Source organism: Phaenicophaeus curvirostris, chromosome 2 (assembly GCF_032191515.1).
Source record: "Phaenicophaeus curvirostris isolate KB17595 chromosome 2, BPBGC_Pcur_1.0, whole genome shotgun sequence".
NCBI classification, from domain to species: domain Eukaryota; kingdom Metazoa; phylum Chordata; class Aves; order Cuculiformes; family Cuculidae; genus Phaenicophaeus; species Phaenicophaeus curvirostris.
In genome coordinates this window covers 92,422,117-92,447,239 of record NC_091393.1, presented here as the reverse complement: position 1 = coordinate 92,447,239, position 25,123 = coordinate 92,422,117, and the positions used below count along the sequence as shown (strand labels likewise).

The following is a 25,123-nucleotide window of genomic DNA, read 5'->3' as shown; positions in this document are numbered from 1 at the left end:
CAGCTGCACAGTTTTAGCTCCCAAAATATGGCTGAGTGGGGATAAGCTGTGATAAAGGAACTGCTGAAAACATAAACAAAGGGATGACCTAAGCCTTCCTAAAACAAGCCCTGAAGAAGGGAGTCACATATCTTCAGATGCATTGGAAACACCGAAACCTTCCCTGGACAGTTATTTGGAAGCCTGGGGAAAGCTGACCTCTGCATATTGAGGTTTTCTTCTTTTGGTCTATCCAGGTCTCTTTTTAAAGACATTAACTCAGATGAAAGTGATGCCGGCCACTCCACTGATCTTCTGCAGTCAAGTATCGAACAGCCAATGAATCAAGAAGGTGATTCAGCACAAACACAAGCTGAGCACCACGGGAACTGGACTGGCTCTCATCAAAGTGCTAAGTGTCACAAGGGTAAGATTAATGGAAAAGTGCTAAATAAGAAATACCTTCCTGCAGGAATGTCTTTTGTCCCACTGCCTGTCACTAGCAGATAGAGACACAGTGATCACTTCCTGATTTACTGTTTAAAAGTAAACATAAGGATTCAATAAAAAGATATACAATGCTACACAGTGGAGAAGAGGAAAGAGCAAGGCATTAGCCACGCTTTCCAAATTCCAAAGAGCACTAAAGCGTTTTCTGATTTGCCCTCCTACAGTTTATATTTGCATGCAGCACTTTTATTCCCTGAAGTATATCACTTTCCTGGTCTTGTTGTATAGCACAGTGTTTACATCCACAGTATAAGACAAACCAGCCACTGGAGTTACCAAGAGCACTCTACAGAGGCCAAGAATTTGTTCACAATTTAACACCTTTATACATTAGAGTGTTCTCTGCCCTCTGGCTACATCTGGCAGCCTGTTCTTTCCAACAAAAAGAAATAGCTGCAAAATCTACTGATTAAAGCAGCCACGCAATCACTATCTAACAGACTCACAGAAGAAAGTCATTACACAAATGCTCTGTTTTCTGTATGCAGTCAAAACCATTACCTGCAGGAAAAAAACCATTACTGATTTAGCTCATTTAACTTACAAATACTCAGCACTACTTCTATACATTTGAGATCTGAAACATATATTCTTCATAAAGACTAAGTAGCTACATTTTGGGTTAAGATTTTCTACATCAAAAAGTAAACTTTTATCTTACACAATTCACTATTGTGTCATAGCTATTATGCTGTTGCCTGCTATTTATGCTCCTGATAATGAAGTCGGTTTTGTCCTTTAATATCCTTGGAAAATAATAAAGACGCTGACGAATACCAGAAGGAAAATTATCCATTTGTATTGGAAATACACTGATCTGTTCTTTTCCTTAGGGATAATGCATTTTGGACATTATACACTATAGAAATAGTCTCAATCAATGAATTCTTTCTAGAACACTGCTTTAAGCAGCCCAACAATATGGTACATCTCCAAAGTTTATTTGAATCTTACTAGACTTCAGGAAGCTCTGATACAGGTCATGCAGAGGCAAAATTCAAACTCTTGCTCTATCTGTTTGTTTTTTTTTAAAATGTATTTTTTTATTTTAATAACAATTCGGTACCTTTTTGCAGCAGATGAAAGAGTTTCTTTTCTAGCAATAGAAACAGATGAACCGTGGCTTGTTTTCCTGCTTCCTGTACTCCCATTAGTTATACAGGACATCGAGATAGCCTCTCGGAGGCTTGGCTGACCTAGGGGGAAAAAAAAAAAAAATTGAAGAACACGAGGTTTTACAGCTGTATCCAAAGATCCATCTGAAAAAGAAAAAGCTCTCAGTTGCGGATCTGGTATCATACAGGAGCAAACCATTCAGGACAACCTGAACATTCAGGACAAGTCTATATCCAGTGACATACATTCATGAAAGCCTTAACTCAAGCAGCTGGAGATGGGAGATCTGTGACACGAAGACGGGCAAGAATATGCTCTGACAGGGGTCAGCTTCTCTATTGCCGTGCTGTCAGCAAATGCTTTAATTTAGCAACATGCCACATCTCTTTCCAGTTGTGATCCACAGGACAATTAGATTACAGCTAGCCTTGAGAAGCTGGTTAGCTCAAACAGCTGCGGGACACCAGATCTGATTATTCCACCTCTGCTGTTCAAAACTATCACAGCTCAGATAATACAACATGAGGTTTGTTGCTTTCAATTTGCTTGTTTTTCACTAAAGTTCAAAGAAGTTGCTGAAAAGAATTATTACTGAAGGAATTATTAAGATATTTAAGGGTTGTGATGCTAATAGTTCAAAAATCAAGCTTTTCAGCTTGTTTTCAGCTGCTCCTTCCATATCAAAAAGTTATTGACCTTTGAGTATATGCACTATGGTATAATTATTAAGTGTCTGATATACTTCACTCCATAGAACATCTGCCACATCAAGCAAACATTACAGCCTCCCTCCAGGGATGAATCAAGACAGTATATGTGAAGAAGGCTGTTGTCTGTCAGATGTCCACTTCACTCACTACAGAAGTTTGAAACTATGCAGTGAATGTGGGAGGGGATTGCAAGGAAGATGGGAGTGGGGGTGGGGAAGAACAGTGGGGGAATGAAGGCTCTTCTATTTAAAGAGCTGAATGCTAGCCTGGCAATCAGCTCTTGGACCTGTCTTTGCCGCAGACAGTCAGTGAAATACAAGGCATTTTATTTGAACTTGACATTTCACCCTTTCCCACTGATTGTTCATCTCTCCTTTTTTGTGTGACTTTCTTATTTCTAAGGTCTTATTAAGCCAAGAGTTTTGCCCCCCCCCCCGTACTATTCCTTTCTGAAGCATTACATGCCCTGAAAAATTCTCTCAGCTAATCTTGCATTAAGCATCAAAAAAAGCAGTGGTCATTTTTGACTCCGTCTCCATGCCACATCCCCATTTCGCAGAAAGCCAGCTGTTAAAGCATCTCATGGGGTCATGATGCCGAGCCATTTTGACTTCAGCAACAAGCACGAAGGATAGGACTGACAGGAAAATAACAAGTCTGTGCTCATGGCAGGCTTGGAATAGCGCGAGACAGATAAGGCATGAGGCCACACATAGAATATAAATTGAGGAACAGAAAAACAGTTAGGGAGAATTGACTGCTTGGCATACTGAGGGCAAACTTGCACAGATGCATTGTTTGAACAATACTATTTGTCACATCACAGCTCTATCAAGAAGGCTGAGAGGAAAATTAATTATTGTTTTACATATAAGAGATACCTATCACAGGAATATTAGATTTCAGAACTATTTGGATGAAGGCAGAAATGGGCTGACCTATGCTAACCATATATTGCTTCAAATGCATCAAGTGGCATGTGACCACATCTGAAATTCTGATCAGGAAAGCCAAAAGGTGCATGCAGAACATCCCAGGCAGGAATAAGAATAAAATAAATCTGAAGAAAATAAAGACACATCCAAATACAGGAACACTGCAAAGATGATTGTTGTTCTTCCTAAATTCTGCATAAATCAAATTAGCCCGATTCCTTCCAATTGGTACTTCTTAGAAACTGTTTTATTTGCTACATACACATTTGGAATAATGATTTTTATTTTAAAAGTTAATATACTGTACAAAACCTCTAAAGCTCAAGAGATTTTTATTCCTCCATGTAACCTTAGATGCAAGAACAAAAGCACATAGGCTTAAAAAGCACTTTTGGTATTAGAAGCCTATAAATTAGCTTCTTTTATTTTCAGTGGCAAAGTAAATCATCTTTATTGTCAAGATGCATAATATCAAGGCCCATGATTCACTCTTGAACTGCATACGACCTTAGCATCTCCGTCTGCTCATCGTATTAGATCAATGCCTCTCCATCCAGCACTACCATGGCTTTCCAGAACTGTGAATCAGGAGACATAATAGACGTAATTTCCAGTACAGAGGGGAAAGTATTTAGTGGAAAGTATAAAGAACAGTAGTACTACAGACAGGATACAGGGACTTAATAAGATGGGGGAAAAATATTGCTCAGTTTTCTCAAGCAAGGGGCACATTGCTATTTTGTTCAGTGAAGATGTCTAGAATAATTCCACCTACTAGGTATGAAAAATGTTAGCTTGTGTTTATTCCCAAGGACAAAACTGTATACTCATGACAGGAATGTGCTCTACTCCACACAGTGACAAATGCAAAAAATAATAATAAAAAAGGAGCCATACGGCAGGTTTAGGCTTATTTGTTTTTGAGGAAAGTGGATGTTGATGATAGTTCTGCAGAGCACTTCCTAATTTCAACGTGTCATGCAAAATTGAATCTGAGATAAAAGCTTTTGAATCAAAGTGAAAACAACTTCTGTAACATAGCTAACAATTACACATAATCTAGATCTCTAGATTATCTAGATAATTCATTTCTTGAAACAGTGATCAAAACATTTGGACACAGATTGAAATATCAACATCTAGAAAAAACTTCACTGCCAGATACTTTTGAGATTCAAAGATACGTCACAACTTCTTGCAGCCCAGAACAAAGTCTTGGTCAGTCACAGCTGAATATGCCACACTATTTGCAATAAAATGTAAAAAAAAAAAAAACCAACAAAAAAACAACGGGGGGAAAAATAAGAAAAAAAATCCCACTCAAATCCCCAAACCCAACATCCCTAAGAAACAAGCCCTATTCTAGACTCTTTATATTTCATTTTAACTATATATTAAAATGTGACCTTTGAAATACCTATTTTTAAAGAGGGGGAAAAAATAAAGTTCAATTAATCTACAATTATATATAAATAAAATGCATTTAAATTTTAAGCTGTGAGAAGGAAGGGCAAGTTTAAGCCCTGCACACATCCCAGGCAGTGGAGCAGTGAAGCCTGGCTGCCCATGGGGACAGAGACATAGAATTAGGATCTTCCCAGTCAGGTCAAAATCCGACACATCAGTCCCAAACCACGCATCTCTCCTTGACTTTTGACCAGGGAACCCCTACAGTCAAAAGTTGTACACCACTTTTCAAGTCAAAAATAAAACCACTGTAACCTTCTTCACTGCATACACAGTCCTTCATAGCAGCCAAGCAACTTTGCTTCAGAGACCTGGAAAATGACAAAGCAGCACAGAACACAAATTCCAAATCAATAGACTAAAATAATAGAATTCTCCCAGCATTCGGATTGCATATCTCTGCCAATATCATGTCATACATCACGTGCAAATATAAACAGTCTGAAATTCTTCAGGCTGAATAGCACTCAGCTTTATCTGTTAGTTTGGAACAAAAGCCAGACATAAACTCAGCATAAAATGAAAGCTAGAGTATGGTGACCAGGATTAAAGCCAAATTGCCAGAGATGAAAGTGGTAAAAAATGTCTTTTATGGATAACGGAGTCATCTCTCTTCTGATAATTTTCATAGAATGGTTCTGCTGAGCTCAAAAGAAGCATTTCAATAACATCTGTCAAGTATACAAGTGTGTGAATGAAAGATAAGGAGGATTAGAAAAAACAGAGCACAATAAACCAAGAATCTATTTCCAACTCTTTATCATCCTTGATTAGCTAACTAGGGAAAAAATGAAGACGATGTAAGAGACAGTGGTAAGTTTTGAAAATATGTGTCCTGTGATAACATGACAGCTTTTCTTTCCAAACACACATATAAGATAACTAGAGATGAGTATCAGTTAGTAATGCACTTCTTTTTCACAAACCTAAAAGTTAGTTATGTTAAAATATAGCTTATTACGTTTTTACTTGTGTTAACGTGAACAATGATTTGCTTAACATCTTTGTATGTGCTGATATCCTGACAGGTAAAATGCCTTTCTTCCAAAATAAAACAAACTCCTTTTTTCTGTTTTTCAGGTAATTTCAATTTAAATTAAGTAGCTGCAGCTACATTAAAATAACTTCTCTGGAGACTTCATGCAAGTGGATTTAAAACAAGATTTAGTTATACTGGTTTTTTTAAGCTTGCCTTTTTTTACAGTATCCAAGTCCTTCAACAGCCTCTAAATACCTTGTTTCCAGCAAAATTTGACAAATTTCTCTGTATTTCAAATATATTACACGCCTAGGGGTTTAGTGCAAATAATACTAATGGCTTGAAGGTCAGAAACCCGATTTAGTACTATTACTAAAGAAGCATACAGTGTGTGCTCATCCACGCTATTATTCACCAGAGAACCCACATAGGTGAGCTGTGAAAAACAGACTGAAATAGTTCTAAATGTAGCACAACATAAGATTTTATCTGCACTTCCTTCCTAAAATAAAGACATTAAAAATGAACTAGAAATTATGAAAAACCCTAAACTTACTCTAAAATGTTACAATTAATTGTATCACTGCAACTAACTGTAGCCACCGCTTTGCTTCCAAAGTTTCAAAGCATGTCAAGTCCCTCAGCTTATGGAAGATGCTGGCAAAGAAATATCCTGGGACTGCTAAAATTTTTTTGAAAACAAGTAGTGTATTCAGAAGGGCAAGGGAAAATATTCTTCAGCATTTTGTTTTATTTAACTGTTTTGCTTACATAGTAAGAGTCAAATTGTGATTGAGACTTAAGTAGAAAAAATAGTCTGTTCTATCATGTGAAAAAATGTTACAGATCACAGCAAGATACTAGTTCTCAAATAATGACTAACATAAATTAGGAGAAATAATTTAGTTCAGTACCAATGGTTTATACTGTATTTTGTTTAATAATCCAATTTTAAGACAAAATTGAGCTTTGACAAACAATTATTCTTAAAACAATTAGAACTAGCTGAAAAAAATATGATACTTTTTATGTTTCGTTTTTTAATTGATGCCAAATTTCACAAATCTTAACCTACAACTGGCTATTAAACATAAATTGTTTGTCATTTCCCATTAAAAGAACTATCTGAATAGAAGTATGTTAATACGCAACTGTTTGAGAAGGTATAGCTAAAGCATAAACATCTTGAGATGCAAGTGAATGTCTCCCAATATGTAGATCAATTAATCACAATATTAAGAATAATTAAATATTTATTTAGAGATTTCCTACAAAATTTTTATAACTAGTGGCTTACTGTCAACGTATGTGTTTCTAACTATAACTGATCCTCCTAAAGAGATAAAACTAGTTTTTCAGGTGTTATGCTCTTAGGAGTCATGGGGAGCCACACCGCTGTTCTGATGCTTGGCTTTTGGGGCAGATCTTTTAAAACCTACTGCTCAGGAAAACTGAAGATTTCCTTGGTGAGGGACAGTCAACAGCTTATTCAAACAATATAGCCCTTTTCCTCCTCCCTTCCTAACATCTTATTCTTTTGCTATGCATTCTCAGAGGCATCATCTACTTCCTCAACCAATTGCCAAATGAGCTATACCCAAGCAGAGGGAGAAAAAAGTTAGTGGCACTATTTAACTCTTCCAACATTGCAATTCTTAGTTTAAGAAGCATCACGAAGAACAGCAGAGTATCGCTCAAGAGAATTTGCCCACACTGTTCTAATAGAAGCACACAAATGGACAAACCATATCCAAACCCATAAGAAGCATATGGAAAAAGAATAAGAACACTATCACCACAACTGAAAAGCATTCCTCTACAATTCTCTGAATATCTTCTTCAACGAATAAGATTATTAGGTTACAGAAGGTAAAAAAATTGAACCTTCTTCTTCATGACTTCTTTCCTTACACTTGGTTTAGCTGGTTAGTGGCCCTTAGTTCATTAATACTGTCCAGATATAAATTCTTCGTGTAAATGAAAATAGATGAAGAACATCAAGAACAGTGAGTATAGCAGAACAAAAAGAAAAGAATAAAGAGGAGAAATGGGGAAAAACAGGGAAGAAATGCAAAAAAAAAAAAAAAAAAATTAATGCAGAAAGAACAGATGGCACTAAAACCAATACCTGGAAAATCCATTAAGACCTCAAGAGTATGATTATTTGTTATGTGAGCATACAGCCTGCAGATTTCAATTGGACTATTCCCATGAGTAAAATGACATATGTACAAGCTTGCCAGGTTCATTTTAATACTGCGGATAAGAGCTTATATCCTACATCTAGCATAAGATTTTTCCTCTATATGCTTCTCATTTCTGTTCCTTTAACATTTATTGATTAGACAACATAAACATGTACCTACCCAGGTATCAGAAAAAATCTGTACATTAAAATGTGTTAAGTCTAAAACCACAAATGTAAGTCCATCTTATGCTTTCAGTTAATGACGCTTGTTGAACACCTTAAGTTATTTTTTGTTAATATAAACCAAAATCACTTAATGCTATTGAAATGAAACCATTGTTGAGATAAGGTAAAAATCATGTCAATTGCTCTGCTTATATTAGTGCAATGAAATGGAATTTGATGGAAGATACTATTTGTCGTATTGAAGAGACGCTGTTTCACATGACATAACACGCAGCAGAAAAGCTACGAAGACTCTCCAGGTTCCTGTTATAAATATCCACTGCACAAAGGAAAAACTACAATAAAATATTAAAGGAATCTGTGTTTCCAGTATGTAGGTGCTTTTGCAGGTCCCCAGGATCACTGCTCTAAGTAAAGTGAAAGCCTCTAGGTCTGGCAGCCTGCATCGCCGTGGGAGACTCTCTGCAAACTGCCATCCATTGCTTCAGTTTCACTCTGTGAACTGAATTTGCATACGAGTTATTCAATATCAACTCTTGCCAAACAACAGGAAATAACTCCTCCAAAGGTTTAACCTGTGACAAGCCTCCTCACTACAACCAAGCCTAGGATAAAGGACATGACCCCTTCGTTTCTCTGCAGGCAGACATCAGATGCACCTTCTAGGTGATGGTCACTTTTTCAGGCAAGAGCTCATACCTGGAATCACAGAATCATTTAGGTTGGAAAAGACCTTTAAGAACATCAAGTCCAACCATTAGCCTGATGCAGCCAACTCCACTACTAAAACATGTCCCTAAGCACCACTTCTACACACTTTCTAACTACCTTCCAGGGATTGCAACTCAACCACTTCTCTGGGCAGCCTGTTCCAATGCCTGACCACCCTTCCAGTGAAGTAAAATTTCTTAATATCTAGTTTAAAACTGCCCTGGTGCAACTTGAGACCATTTCCTCTCAACCTCTCACTTGTTACTTGAGAGAAGAGACCAACACTCCTCTCACTACAGTCTCCTTTCAAGCAGTTATAAAGAGGGATAAGGTCTCCCCTCAGTCCCTTTTTCTCCAGACTAAACAACCCAGTTCCCTCCTGATATGATTAGTCTGAGGTATTTTACTGGTGCCATTGTGTGCCACAAACTTGTCACCACACCCAGAGCCTGAGGGATGAGTTCTCGTGTTACACACATTTTGACACCCTGGATGATTTTAATAGGCTTACCAGGCACCAGCTGTGAGCCAATTTATCTTGGTGGCAGCCGCAAGCACTAGACTGCTTTATGCCTTCCTTTTCTTCAGTATCCAGGTAATCTTTGTTTCTGGAACTTTTAGTGAATGTTAACACCATCAATCATTATCAACAGCCGAGACAAGTGGCAACAAGAGCACAGAGCTGCTAAAAGCAAAGAACTTCCCACCAAAGAAATTCTTCTTACCAGACTTTTCATTAAAAAAAAAGGGGGGGGGGGGGGAAGTAAGGAAAAAACCCCTTCCCCTAAAGTACCCACACACTATGATCACCTCAATTCCTGTAGCTGCTTGGTCCCTAATCAAGGCCTTTCACATTCTAAGAATTCTCAACACTATCCTTCCAGCCAGTAAATTTTCCTTTACATGGTTACTCTTAGTTGCGTGCAGTGTTTGAGAACTACTGTCATAGTCATTTAGAATGACTTTGCATTGAGAAATACTAGAAAGGAAAACAAGCCACACGTGAACACTCTCAGTCTGCTTTTCACTGTGCAATGACAAGTACTAACCCTGTTGCAATCCCTAGTAGAGGTATTTCCCTCATACAGCATCTCCACTTCATAGTTTAGTAAGAGGCATTAAGCTGGCTAAAAAAACCTCACACTCTAGCTTATCTTATACAGTTCTCAAATCATCTATCCTTTCCTTGAGTATTATTTTTGCAAGAAAATTCAGATCTTCTGCCAATGCTACTCATTCACAGAAACAATACATTTCACTTTGTTAAAATTTTCAAGAGGCCTTTACCTGCTGAATGAACTTAAAATATAGAAATCAAAAGTAGAACCTATTTTGCAAGTTATTGCAAAAATCTATATACGATCTTGTTCTGAAATGTTTACTAAGTTTAAATCGATATTTATCTCAAGCATATTTTTCAAGTCAATTTTAGACTTGCACAAAACTCCAGCGAGTATAAGTGAACAAACTTTTGCTTTTGTGACATCTTTACACTACCTATACACAGCAGATTTAACAATAAAATGTGACGCTAATCTGTTGCCTGGTGGCCTTAGGTAACTGAATACAATGGGGACACATCCTCCACAACTTTCATACAGTGCCAGTCAGTCATAACTCATTTATATTCAACATATTAGCTTGTATGTTAACATCTAAACCTATAACTTTCTTCAGAGTTGCATGCTACTGTCATTAATTGGTGGAGATTTAACAGCACAAAGCTGAACATATTTAGATACTCCATCCCTTTTCCCACCAAGAAATAAATTCCTTTTGGCTAAAATTAAGCTGGAGATCTCTGTATAGCCCCAAAACCCCTAGAGTCTCAGTAAGGAGATGGCCCCAAGGCATTTTGCAGAACAGAGCAAGTTTACCCTGCCTGTGCACATAGTTTGCTGGATATTACACAGCTCCAAGCCAAAGGTCTTTAACCATGTTTGTGCACATCCCAGATCCTCTGCATGGAAACACAAAGAATATACTAATAAGGTCCTATGCTGCATACATTTTGCCCATATTTTCCCACTTGAACGTTTTCTTTCTGTTGTAATGGACAACAGGTAGCAAAGACTGATTCAGTTGACATACCTGTTACAGTTCTATTTACACAGAGTAAGAGAAAGAAGTCTCAGTCTTGATGAGACTGAAGATATGCATCAGGAAGATAAAAGCTGCATTTATAAGCAGGGATGACAACAGCCTACTGTTGTGCAAGCAAGAGAGAATGGCAGAATTCAGAGCCTAAGCCAATTAAGCATCATCACTTCCTTCCATCTGACAAAGTGACTGCAAAATAACTTAATTAAGGAAATTGATCACTCTGCCACATCTAAAAGAATTCAAACTTTCTGCTTTTGCACTTGCAGTCTGTATAATGCAGCCACCCAAACAAACATAGGCTATGACGTGTCAGTTCAGTGTCATTGCTGTAATGTGTGTGCTTCAAGGCTGAAATACAGGGATTGAGCCCAGAGAACTTTGTGCTGCGTGGTTTGACAGATACATGCATTTATGGTGAATTATAACTGCAAATTATCTGAAATATGACCTAACCTTTTATTTGTGTACCATAAATATATGTAGCTGTAGTTCTCCCTGAACACACCATTTTAAGTTGGAATAAATTCAAATAACTTGATTTAAATAATTGTCCAGAATAGGAAAGGAAATGGCCACAGGAAAAAAAAAGCATGTAAAAATTAGTATGAGCAGCATCCAATTTCCTTGCTTTTAAACAACGCTACATGTTTCAAAGTTACAATATGAAAGCTACTAGCCACTATCCAAGAGAGATACTGCTGAGTGACTACATGGTCACTTCTTACAAGAAATCTACTCAGATAAACAAACTAACTATTATCAGAAAACTTCCTTTTTGGTGGCAACGTGGTTTAGGTTTTTTTGTTTTGTTTTTAATTTAGGAGCAAGGGGAATTGTAGCCTCTAACATGTCCCTTCAGTTGAACCACTTCAAGGTGACGTCAAAGCTAAGACTCAGAGCTGCCATAAGCCCCAGAGCCCCCAGTGGCAGCTTAAAGGATTGTAGCTGTAACACATTTCACCATTTAAATTAAAACAGAAAACTTTTAACAAGAAGTAAGGTAAATTTTCAGCGATGCTAAATACATAAAAGTGTTATCAAAGAGCAAAATTACTAAGTATATTTAATATATCTATTAGCCATGTACTATAAGGCCAGTTTTAAAATAAAACTAACACTTTCAGCTCAAGATATACTTGCTTTTCCAAACTGGTCAGAAAAGAGGAAAAAAAAAAAAGTGCAGAAAATACTAAATGGTAACATTCTGACTCCAGAAACAATCTACCAAATATGGGCTTACCTTTACTTGGTGCTGATTTTCTCACAGATGCTACATGGTCTTCAGAGATAGCAAGACGTCTTAGCACATCAGCCAAGGCTGCTTTTAGCACAGTGATTTCATCTTCTTGTTGCTGTACTCTCAGCTCCAAGGCTGAAAGACGGTCCTGGACATCAGACGTGCTCGCAGCTGAGATGCTGTCGTCTGTACAGTGAGAAAGCAGAGTAGAAATAGGGATTTAACTGTTTTGTTCTAAACTAAAAGCCACACAAAGAAGCATGACTATCTGTCCCATCATTTCGAAATGCTGAAGATGTTCAAACAAACATGTGTAGGCAAAGAAAGAATGGCTGTTATATTAAATGTACCAAATTAATTCTTCAAGACAGAAACATTACTAACCATTAGCTATGACAGAAGGCTTAAGGAGTACGGCCCTATTACAATCAAAAAGGTCAATGTGCTTTCTGGTAAAATAGTGCCAAAAGAAAAATATGCCTACCAGCAGAAATCAGGCTTATTTAAAAAGCCAACTGAATTATCTAAAAGGTATAAAACCGAGGTAAAATTTTGCAATATATTCTTTTGGCACTTCTGAGAATTTTAAATATGATCCCTAATTTTAAAGCAAGATGTAAAGTTTTTTTTAAAAAAAAACCAAACCCATAGCTGTATTTACAAGACTTGATAGCTGTGGCCTAATACCATCAAGTGGTAAACTCAATTCAAATGGTCAAGGTCAGAGTTCTTGACTCCAATTCCTTCTCCTTAACTTTTTTCACATCACCATCCTGCATGTGCCAAAAAAATACATGACATTATAGTATTTGGCCTGAAGTGAGCAGACAATAAATACACTACAAAAAGGTTCCAAAAATCTGTTTGGCCACACAGGGATAGATTAACATTGAAGGCATAATCCAGCCAAATCTATTCTTCAGTGGTAAAAAGGAAATTACAGCTTCTGCATACTCTTTGCCTTTGACAGTTGTTTGCATTATTTCTGCCAAGCCAAAATAACACATAACAGATTTTTGTATTTGGCTGTTCCAATAAATCACAGTCCAGCCACTCAAAAGACCCACAAATGAGTATGTTGCTCAATCACAAGGTACTGAATCCTTCCCCATCCTGATTTAGGTTTACTAAAACTCAATAAGGAACTTCTAATACAGGTTTGAAAAATTTGCCTGTATTATACAGGCAGACAGTATATGTCCATATTCTATGAAATATATACAAACAGCAAACTTACACTTAAGGGTAAACAGCTAGATACTATTACTGCAATTATATACAATCTAAACTTTAGTTCACTAATCTTATGAAGATTTACCAAGGAAAAAAGTTAATAAAAGCCACAATCCTAAAACTCTGTTTTCCACTAAAAAAGCCGCACTCTTTAATACTTCCATAAGGTCACTTTTAAAATAAATGTAAGCAAAAGAATCACTGATCCAAACCCCTTCAATGAATTGAATATGAAAGAGATTAAGGAGTTTTATGCCAACTTCTATTCAGTAAAACACGATGCTCACTGCTGAAGAACCAAGTGAAACAAACAAAATGAAGAATCACAGGAATACTTCCACAACACTAGCAAAACTCCTACAAAACAAACTAATATTAGCAGTGAAATGCATTTACAATTATTATTAAATGGAAAGGAACAGTTAAGATTACATTAATAAAACAACCCCTTCAAGACAAGTTTTGCATATCGATTCAATTCACTCTCTGGTTAAACCAAAAGCAGAAGTGTATCACTTCATAGTTAATACTGTATTCATTCAGGCTAATAAATAAAAAGAACTGCAGGAGAACTAATAAGGCAGAAAATTAGACTAAGATCCGGAGACAACAGATCAAAACAACTCTGAATAAAATACTTTCAAGATTGTCAGCCATAACTGTACCTCCTATATGCAGAAAAGTTATCTTAATGACTCTATATGCCCAGCATATCTGATGTTCTCTCAAGAGTAGTTTACAAATACAGACCAGTGACTAGCTACCTCACAACGGAAAGGTCTGTGTAAGATTCTTTTATTAAAATAATCATTTTCACAACATAAGACCTCATCTGCTTTATGAAGCTAGTAGAATTTGCTACAAACACATGTACGTATACAGCATATAAAAAGGAACTAAGGTAAATTTTCATAAATTTTTCATCATGAAAAGTTTTCACTTTAGGGAAGTAAAAGGACTGACAGGGAAAAAAGTACCATGTAATTCATACTGATTGCAATCCTTACAATATTAGCCTTTAAAAATATGCAGTAGGTCAGTAAAAATGAACACTGCAGAAAATAGTGAAATTACTTTCAAAATATTATGATCTTAATATCTCATCTTACACTGGAGTAGTATTCCAAACACAGAAGAAATAAATTTGACATTTCCATATAAAAGAAAAAAAAAAGGAAAGCTTATTTTAATTTGTCTGCCAAAGCCTTCAATTAATAAACTATTAAAAGGTCTTATAATGGATAAATTATGGATAAATTCCCAGGCCATATAAATTTACAAATGTTTTATAGTAATTTGTATAAGGAGTAAGTAGCTATGTCAAATCATCACTTTAGAAGCCAGACATTACTGTGTTCCCTCTGTGGAGTCCAAATAATAGTAATTACCAAACCAGGAAAGGCTCTGCTGTTAGTCTGTCTGATGAGCACAGATGCAAGCACTCTACCAGAGTGGTGGCTGCCTGACTTGGGCATCTTTTTTCTCACTGACTACTAACATTGCCTAGACTGCTTTTGCTGAACCCCAACACCCGAAAAAACAAGGGACACATTAGATGGCTTGTGCAGCTCACAAAGGCACAGTTACATCACTAAATTCAAAGGGGAACTGCAGAGCAAATCTTTCTGCCCTGTAAGGGTGAGCTGCAATGCTTTTACCTCCTCATTTCAAACGACATGATAGAAGAGTTGGCCAGTGTTCACCTTTGTGACCTGTGCTATGGAGGCTTAACCCCTAGACATACATAGAAAGGCAGAAGGACCCTCAAACTCAACTTCATCACCACAGCCTGTCAGAGGTCGCAGCTGTATAAATATGGTATGAGTAGGAAATCAAAATGGTTAAGCCATTTAGCTGATGCAAAATGGACAAAGCAATGGGTTGTGTGTGTACAATAGGAGAAAAGAGTTTTCAAACCACCCATGGCTATTTTGCATTGCAGAGAGGGTACAGTGGCTGAAAGAAGTTGGACAGCAAGATCACTTTGAAATCAGGAATATTTTGGTTGATCAAAGAGCACAGTAGCACACTAGGAAGACATTTTATTGTTCTTTATCACCCTACAGAAGCAGCATCTGTTTCAAGTGATGACAATCATATATTACACTGGCAACTATTAGAGAATTAAAATGAATGATTCCTAATCCAAATACCTCACCCATGACAATATTCAACTGAACTCCAACATGCCCTTCTTGGCAGTGTCTTCAAAAGTAAGTCAGCTAGGTATTAGCTTAAAAGAAGATGCCTTGAAAGTAAACACAACTGCAATCCTTGAGATTATTTTAACAAATGCGCACAGTATAAAACTATACTTCTGGTGTTTTTTGGTCATGGAGGTTTTCAAAATCTCTTTCAGATTTCTTTTTCTGTTGAGAATACATTCTTATAACCTACAGACCTATTTCAAAAGAAGTTTAAAGAAAAAGTTGCGTTCAAGGACATGCCCTTCCACCCTCAGAAGGGAAAGAGAACTTATGGAAGAACAAAGTCAGTCACTATGAAGTCCATCTCGTCCCTTCCTCTTCTCCCTCTCTTAAATATCTAGTCTGTCGCCTGTGCTGCCTCAGACGTCTATTCAGGCCTTCCAAGAGACACTCAATTCACTAAATCTGAGGGAGAGTTATTTATTTATTTATTTAAAGAGGGAAACCAGATTAGAGAATATAGTAAGAAATTTGTAAGTGCAATTGACTATTGATTCATTAACTTATTCCATTTCAAAAATACCTTTTTAGGCATCTGGTTATTTTTATTATAACAAAACAGCATCCTTTCTGATCTGTTGGTCACATTTCCTAAGCTATCCACAACCTCTGTGTTCAAGGCAGCCACGGGGAACAAGATCCATTACAAAAAAAGCACCATCTGCAGTGCTTGCTGGTAGTAGTGAGGAGACTCCACACAGATGTGGATCTAAGGTCCTTCAACTTAAAAAGTGGTTTAAGATAAGAGTATTGGTACCCAAATGACAGCAAAAACGTGATAGGTCTAAGCATACAGTACTGTAACTTCCAAAATAAGATGCCTTGTTATATTACAATAGTTCACTAGTTTAATTTTTAATTTTAGCTATTTAAGCATTAATCCTTCCCCTGCTTTTAGAGTAAGCAGGGATGTATATGGGATGATTGCATTCAGCACTCATGAGACATCTGGATGACAAAAAATTGTGGTTCATTTTTCATAGCTAATAAACAGTACTAAAAAGATGCATTATGCTGTGTGGGACTTGTCAAAGCCATATGCATCAAACCATTCCCAGCAGACTGTATAAAGCAGCAGCTCAAAGTGACCCTCAGACTTTGGCCAGGAACTTTGAAAAGGGTATCCAGTACAGAGCGATGGTACTTTAACCTCCAAACACACATAACACTCCTCTCCTCACATGTCACTAACCAGGCATGTGAGTATAACAGCATTTGAAAAGTATCACCCTTCATCATTTACCACCTAGGGGAAATATGAACTGGCTACATTTTTAAAAAATATATCTTAGTACCGAACCATCTATTTGGGGGCCCTCAACAATTCCAGAGCCTCCATTATCAGTTCTCTCAGTTGATTCCTGCCAGTCCTGACCGAATATAAGGGCTTGATTTCAGATATAAGCAACATTTCATAAAAGCAAATTCTAAACACTTCAGCACATGGAAATTTAAACCACAGGGTGGAAAATCCTACATTTTATCCAACAAAACCACACAAACCACAGATATTTTCAAACTCCTATCTGCCAAGGCACCCACAGAGTTGTCTATGTTTTCCCTAGAGTGGTACAAGTCTTTTATTACCGAAATGCAACAGAAATTACTTAGACTGCTATAAAGATCTGGCTGACAATGTCAGGAGATAATTGGCCCAAAAGAACCCTTTCTAACTAGGACTGTGATCTGTCCATGTGTGCAAGAAGGAACGTATCTGCACCACTTGCAATTGTTATTCTGAAGAGCAGTGAATAATTTGCTTCTGGAGGAGGGTTTTATTTCCAGAGAGATAACTGACATAGTTGTTTTTCATGCCCTGTTAAGTGAAAGAAAATTTTCTGCAGCTGACTTGTCTTAAGACTAGCTAATAAAAGGTGCAAAGATCAGGAATTCTGTTCCATATCTGTAATACCTAATTCTCTCTAAAAATAAAGGGGGGAAAAAAAAAGGTAGTAGCCTACAATCTTTTACCCACAGTATCTTTTGCACCCCCTCCAAATGCCAGAACACACACAAGTTATCTTTGGTTCATAAAGGATGTGAGTCATGGAAGGAACATGAGAACAGGAATTAAAATACACAACATGAATGTGAAGGATTAAAAAACTTCCCCCTCCTCGCAAACAATACTGTACGAAGTTATAATATGTCCCTAAAAGCTAGGCCTGTCGGAATGGAAGCAGAGTGGGAAGTTCTCTCTTCCTGCAAATGCAAGACTCTGGCCTTTAACACTCTCAATTAACCTACATATCCTTTCCTACTTTTTCATTCTCTTTCCCTAATTTCTCAATTTTTCCATTCAGAATTAAAAACAATGCAATGCTTGATCTCATACTTGTTACTGGAGACACAAGTAAAAGCTCTTTCTGTACTCCACTGTAGAACAATAACACAGATGTTCTGAGATGGGTACAGATAAATCATTGACTGCAGACACTAGTCCCCAACTCCCAACTCTCAAATATACGGTATGTTAGTACTTCCAGCACTAGCTAAACCTTTTATATGTTCTCTTCCACAGACATTTCTCCAGGTTTTAAGGAAGAATGCATCTTGTCACACGAGATTCATTTGCTCAGGGTTGATGCCACACAAGGACGATCACACTGAGAAAACTCTTCCTCACGCACCTCATTAAACTGCCTAATGTTGCATAGTCCAATGTTATTTTAGTCCTCTACAAGCTAGTTAATAAAAAAAGATGTATTACTCTCTACTAGCCTTTCAGAAGCCACTTCAAACACATGTCTACAGTAAGCAGTACATTCATTTGCACAGATCCTACTGAAGAATCGGACCATAAAATGAGAATTCAATGTTTAGTGGATAAAGCCTTAGACTAAACATCAAAAATAATCACTTAAATGGCTAATCTGCATTTTTAACTATAAACCATGCAAAAAGATTGCTTATTACTGACTCTAAAATACAGCAGTGCAATCCACATGTTAACTGATGGATACAGAACTTGGCCATAAAAAAACCCAACAAACCAACAACAACAAAAAAACCAACCCTCACTCAAATCTGAAAATCTATACTGTGCCTAAAAACCTCAAAAGCCGGACAGGAATATAGTTCATGATGTTAAGAATTTATGCATTAATAATTTACTCGACTAAATGCAAACCAGACCATCTGGAATACGTCTACACAAATCTATGTAATCATATACTCCAAAACTCAATTAAAAAACCAAACCAAAACAAAAAAAACATAACAAATCATGCTAAACAAAACTGGGCCATAAACTATAATTATAAATTGCTAAAGCACTGCATTAAATTTTAAAATAAGAACAAAGGCATATAACTACACTGAACAAAGTTTCCTTAGGACTATTCAATTAAGCACAATATACATACATTATACAACTGCAGCATTTTGTCTGTGGATTACCCACAAGATTTTACTCTAGCACATGGTGTTCTGCAATGCAATAATCACTACTGACCTTTGCTGTTTGCAGACTGCTTTATGATTTATTTGAAGTGAGTTCATGTCTACTAACCTACTACTGCACTATTACATTATAGAGAACACCGCCTGTGTTTTCAGGCAATCTCATTTTAAAGGGTTGGTCAGACACATAGGATAACCTACCACTTCATCCCTAGTAATTAGTAGTTCTACTTACGTATGTTAAACAGATTTGTGCACATAAGCTGCACATCTTTTTTTTTGTTGATATGAAAAAGCAAGGGAAGGAGAGAGATTAAAAGATGATACAAGAACTTCCTGAAAAAATAACTTTGTAATAACCACAAATTACAGCTGTTATGACAAAAAATATTTTTGTAGTAATACCATGCCTCTGCTGCTGTAAACATTCACGTATTTCTAGATCTTCTGTATTAAAAATAATATCAGCTAGAGATTCATAGGCACAACTCCACCCATGCTGTGTTTGACCAACATTGAGTGTTTTGCTTGCCTAGGTTTCCAGTAACTTCATAATTTAGTGGACACACAAGTTTTAAGAAGAAACAGATCGAACTTTATACTTGCCAATACTAGTTTTGATATGTAGACTGAGAAAACAAAACAAAGCGAACACTTACACACACTTCTCATATTTGACATTGGTATTCATATAATTACTCGAAGAGGCAGGTAATTATGCTGGCTCTGTAATGTATCCTTCCCCAACTGCATATTTCATATCAGCTCCACCTCCACTAAGGCACATCTCAACAGCAAGACCATTCACAGGATTTTCACCACCCACTACATTAAAAACCCTGTGTCTTTTAAGTATTTTTCTTCTCCTAGCATTGCTTAACTTTAGATGCTTCTAATACTCTTCTGAAGCTCAGAACTCTCTAATGCTTGGCCTTCAACTAGTAGGACATGCCTTTATCTTCCAAAACGGTAGTTCTGCTAAACAGATGAGCGACCTCCACACTCCATAGACAGAATTCATCAGTCACCTGCTTGGAATCCCCCATACAAGTTGTTCACCAGCAATCCCAGTCACCCTAAGCTCTTTTTAACATTTGATGCAATCGATTCTGATGCCACAGTAAGAGGTGCAGAGAGCATCTTTTCTAACATGCATGCCTGGAAGTTCACATAGCAACTAAAGAGAGAGCTGCAGTGAACTGCTCTACTGTAGGTTTCACATGCATTAAAATTACACTTTCACACACATATTAGCTTTCCTTTGTCAAAAGTATTTCATGTTGTGCAGGAACATTCCCAAGATAAAATGCTAATACCAAGCATGAAACTATGTAGCACCTGGTGTTCCTCTCCCTTATCTTCCCGCATGGACAAACTGATCAAGTTATAATTTCCCAAAAAAACCAAATTTCACGTACTGAAGAGCGACTGAATCTCTGAGGCCTTCCTGTTCATCAAGGGCTCTGCCACCACTTATGTTCCCATACCATGAATGGATGGAACACCAGTCACTCCATGGAGAGACACAACAGTCTCCAGCTTTGCAGGATAATGGCATAGCCAGACACTGCCTAGGGTTCCAGGGTGGTCAGAGCAGGACTCTAAGGGCAGTAAAGCATCCCTCTTGCACTCCCGAGGCTGCACAGAAGAAAAACTTGCATGTTCTGCCTAACCCGAAACCAGATGCAGACATGGAAAAGTGCTGAGCGCTCACAGATACCTCCCACCAGCAGCAGTCAGGCTTTTGAAGTATACAGGGCTGTCCTACCTACGCAGTCTGACAATCAAGTCTTCCCAGTTTCAAATTGGACAATCAGTTAATCAGAAAATTATATAATTAGTAGATGCTTTTGACCTTAATCTTTTTAACCTCTGTCTTCATCTGTTAAATGCAAGCATCACCCCACACTACATAAAGGTTAATTAACATTCGTGGGCTATTGAGGCACTACTGTAAGTGCTGCAGCAAACTCAGAGTTGAAATTCATGCATTTCTTTGAAAAGCAAGAGTAAAAGCCTTGCCATAAAAATAATATCAGGAGACATGCAAAGAAAATGAAGGCAACTCAAAATACTGAGCAACTCGTTTTCAGGCAGAATCACCTCTTCCAAGTACTGACTTGCGGGAGACTATGATCGAATAATTACAGGCTGTATCTTAATACTTAGATGATCCAGAAATTTAAATATAGGCTTGAAGGACTACTCCAATTCCATTTTTTTATGTTCAGTCTTTGACTTTTCACTCATAACTCTTTCCTTTATCCATGTTTCATTACTACACAAATTTACAAAAGACAGGAGCATTAATTGTCACTGATCTGCTCAACACAATTAATGATCCTAATAACTATATTCAGGCTTGGACAAAAGTAGCAGGATCTAAATCATCACAAAGTCCAGCAAATGTCACAGAGAGCTCACTGAGAAACATGGGATCATCTCAAACACTGATTTTCCGTTATTACTTCACAAACTCATTACACGGACGGGTATCCAGTAGGCAGGCAAAGAAGTTGTATGAAGGCTTGTCAATGAAAAAAAGGCAGAGGAAGGAAGGAAATAGAGGGAGACAGGAAGTGAAAAAAAAGGAAAAACTAAAAAAGAAAGAGCACGCAACAGAATCTTGTTCTCCACCTCACCCTGCACCCCACCCTCCCCCCAGGACCACTTACTTCCTTAATGCTCCAGTCAAAGTAACGATGCCAGCTTCTGCTCAGAGAAATGTGTATATTTAGGGTATGGGGTTTTTTTTTAAAACTTAAGCCTGAATTCATACAGGTTACCACTGATCTTCCACACTATATTTCCAATAAATTTTTTCCAGTAACATGCAAGTAAAATCTAGTATGCAAAACATTCAATCTTTAGATTGCAACAACATAGGGAAAGTCCAACATTTCCCATCACTGCAGTGCATCTCCTCTGGTGTGAAACACTCAAAGCCAATAGTACCAACATAATTGTAATCTGAAACTTAAGGAAACCTTCCAACATTGTCAATAATTATCGCTTATTTGGGCAAACTTATCTGAGATTTGTTTGTGGTGTGCTTTGACAGGTACATTTTTGTCCCAGAGGAAAGTTGTTTCTACTCTTTAAGCTCATTATAGTCTCCTCAATTCTAGGGTAAATTTTCAGCAGCAAACCAGAAAAGCATTGAAATCGTTAAGTGAGAGAACATCAGGCAAAGCAACACACCTTTTTTTATGCATACGGTTTATTTTGTGCCATGCAAAATTTATTTGCAAAATTTTACTCTTCTCAAATCCTGGAACACAAATTAATAATCTCCAGCTTCTGTTATCTAGTGTTCAAGTTAGATATTATCTACATAAATAAAAATGTTGGAACATTTCTGAAATTTGTTGTACTATCTGCTTCACCATGCTGCTCCTTTCTCCTTCCCCCAGGGCTCATAAATAACTACTTACTTAATTTCTAACATCACTAATACAAATTAAGTTTCTTTGATCTCATTCTATGCTACTCCAAGCCATTTTATCATAAATGCCACTATTCAAATTTCCATCCAGTCAGGAGAAAGCGTGCCCTGGCCTATCTTCTCCTTAAATAAGTTTTTGTCCATACTGTCCACTTATGAATCTGAGTTGGACATGTTGTGCAGCTGTCAGCAGCTGCTTGTGTTCCACAGGCAATACAATATTGTCTCATAGATTTACTATTATGTTTACACAACAAGAACAGCCTCCTATTGAAATTATGGACATGCATATAAAAATATCTGCATTAGGGTGCTGTCACATTGAAGAGATTCACTTCTTGATACTGATATCAAACACTGAGCCCAGTGTATGCTGTTCTCACTCATCTTCACCTCCCTTCATGCGTAAGGGAAAGCTGCTCAGGTCTGTCCTTTGCAGCATCATTTCAGGCTGAACATTCAGCCTTAAAGTACAGACACCTCTGTTCATCAGCACACCTCCAAATTCACAGAGAACCTCCTTTGGGTGCCTAGACAGCGGGGCAGGATGCCATGCCCTTTCCATGAGAATGGGACAGAAGCCTGTGTCCCCATCACAGGGAGGCTGGCAGATCCCCACAGACCATCAACCCACTGTAATTTGGTTTCATGGTGCCAGTATCCCACTGGGCAGTCAGAGATCCTCCTCCAAAACACTCCTCTCGCCCCGTCATGGGGGAAGCCTGCCCTTTTGGCTCTGCAGGAAGAGTGGGAACTGGCAGGGTTTTGTACTCAACACAAGTATATTTACAACAGAGGAGCGGAGAGGGACAAGAGCTGATATACACAGCCGGGTATTTGATAGCTCTTACCTCTCCAAGTCACAGGACACTGTGATTTCTGATAAAGGTAAAATCTGTTTGTAAAGAGACTTAGTCACTCACTGGCTTATCTCAGTTTTCTGGTATTTCAGGTATATGAATTCCTTCCACTTATTCACACCTCTACATGGCCACTGCTTTATTACCTCTCAATACCAGAGCCCATCCAATAAAACACCAACTTTCTCTCCAGCAAGGAAAAGTGACCTTGAAAAGTTATTGTCCTTCTTCCATTTTCTTATCCAAAAAGCTAAGGATGATAATACACACACTCTCTCTCTTGTGAAAAATAAGCTCTATTAAGAGACAAATCTACCAGAGGGAGTATTACTCCGCTTATTATTCCGCTTACTCCAGGCAGAACCAAATCAACAGCATTTTTGAGGTTGTTTTTGCATAGAAAAGAATGAAAACATCTCTGTACAGACTAATCATAGTATTGACTCCACTCAGCTATCTGCCTAGTTTCAAGGATAAAGCACAAGTTGTGTGACTACTACAGAGCCAACCTGTAAGGTAATATCTGCTACTACTCATCGCACATTAGTCACAATCTCCATTTCAGTTACTACAGAGGAGCAAGCATTGAGAAATAAAGGGAATATTTGTAAATTTTGCATCATAGAAAACATTTCAGATCAGACAGCAAGAAGAAATAGCTATACTGGTGCAAGTCACTAGCCACCCTCAAAAAGGGGAACTGAGCATAAACACAATTAAAAACCTGACTAGTTCTTTTGCTTTATCTTGTTAGCAATTAAACAGACCCAGTGAAACTTTGAAGTTCACACCTATAAACAAGGTGTGGGTGGAAAGCATTGCTCACACCTTTCCTGGTGCTGTGGCTGCTGCCTCGCAAGAGACTGAGTGCCCAGTCATCAATCCTGCCATTCTGCGACTTGCTGTATCTAAACAGCTGTGGAAATATTTAATATTTATTTTTATTGTTTTTACAAAGAAAGATGCTTTTTAAATAATCCAGACTGAAGATCTAACATCAAATGTTCCTTAGCAAGGGCACTATGAACAATGTTTCCACAAATGCACTACAAACAAATTAGGTAACTGTGAAATGAAACTATTTGATTTACAAAGAAGAACTCTTGAACAGCGTGACAAACTTCTCCATGTGTGACTACACATATATTGTTAAAAACTATAGTTAGGCTGCTTCCACAGAAGTAAATACATAAAAATGAAGCCGGTTTCAATGATAATTTTAATGGCTAATACTGGCACTATTATGCCTAGAACCGAAAACCGCTGGAAAGGGAGCAATTAGGTGTCATCTTTATTTAGGTTATGCCACAAAGCAGGTTTCAGAATTGATTCACCTGCAAGCAAACACAAACACACAGAAACAATGTTATGTGATGCTACAACTTCCCAGAGAAAAATTAATCCCTGAAAAGGACACATTGGACAACATGGGCAGGTTAAGACCTTCTAAAATTTCGCCTTGGATATATTTTTTATGTAGAAATCCTAATTTAAGTGTCACAATTGCTGTTGAAAAATCGTATGAAATGATCATGAATATGTGCAAGGAATTTGCCTGTGTGGGGAAAACATACATCTTTTCACAGGGATACCTTTTCCTTCTTCCTTAAAGGGACCTGTAGAAAAATACATAAATTCTTACATGGAATGTTTGCTGAACTCAAAATGGACCACGTTTCTATTAAAGTTGCTTCAATACATCACATTTTGTATCAGAAATAGATTACATATCTGTTCTTCCCATTGATAAAGCCTCTAAAGGGATAAAAAATCTTGAGGTTTCTTTTCCCACTATTTGCTACAAAGCAACAGTTTTTAGTTAAAGAAATTACCCCTACAAATAACAAGGGAGACT

At 37.4% G+C, this 25,123-nt stretch overlaps 1 protein-coding gene across 5 annotated transcripts in view; it reads right to left on the bottom strand.

The window, feature by feature from the left end:
• Positions 1–25,123, bottom strand: part of EML4 (EMAP like 4) — a 162,637-nt gene that overhangs the window by 62,455 nt on the left and 75,059 nt on the right. For all 5 annotated transcript variants that reach the window (XM_069852899.1, XM_069852900.1, XM_069852902.1 and 2 more), the window contains exons 2-3: positions 12,125–12,307; positions 1,556–1,685 (exon numbers count right to left, since the gene is read on the bottom strand). In XM_069852899.1, the coding sequence (XP_069709000.1) occupies positions 1,556–1,685; positions 12,125–12,307 (313 nt within the window). The remainder of the gene's footprint in view (positions 1–1,555; positions 1,686–12,124; positions 12,308–25,123) is intronic.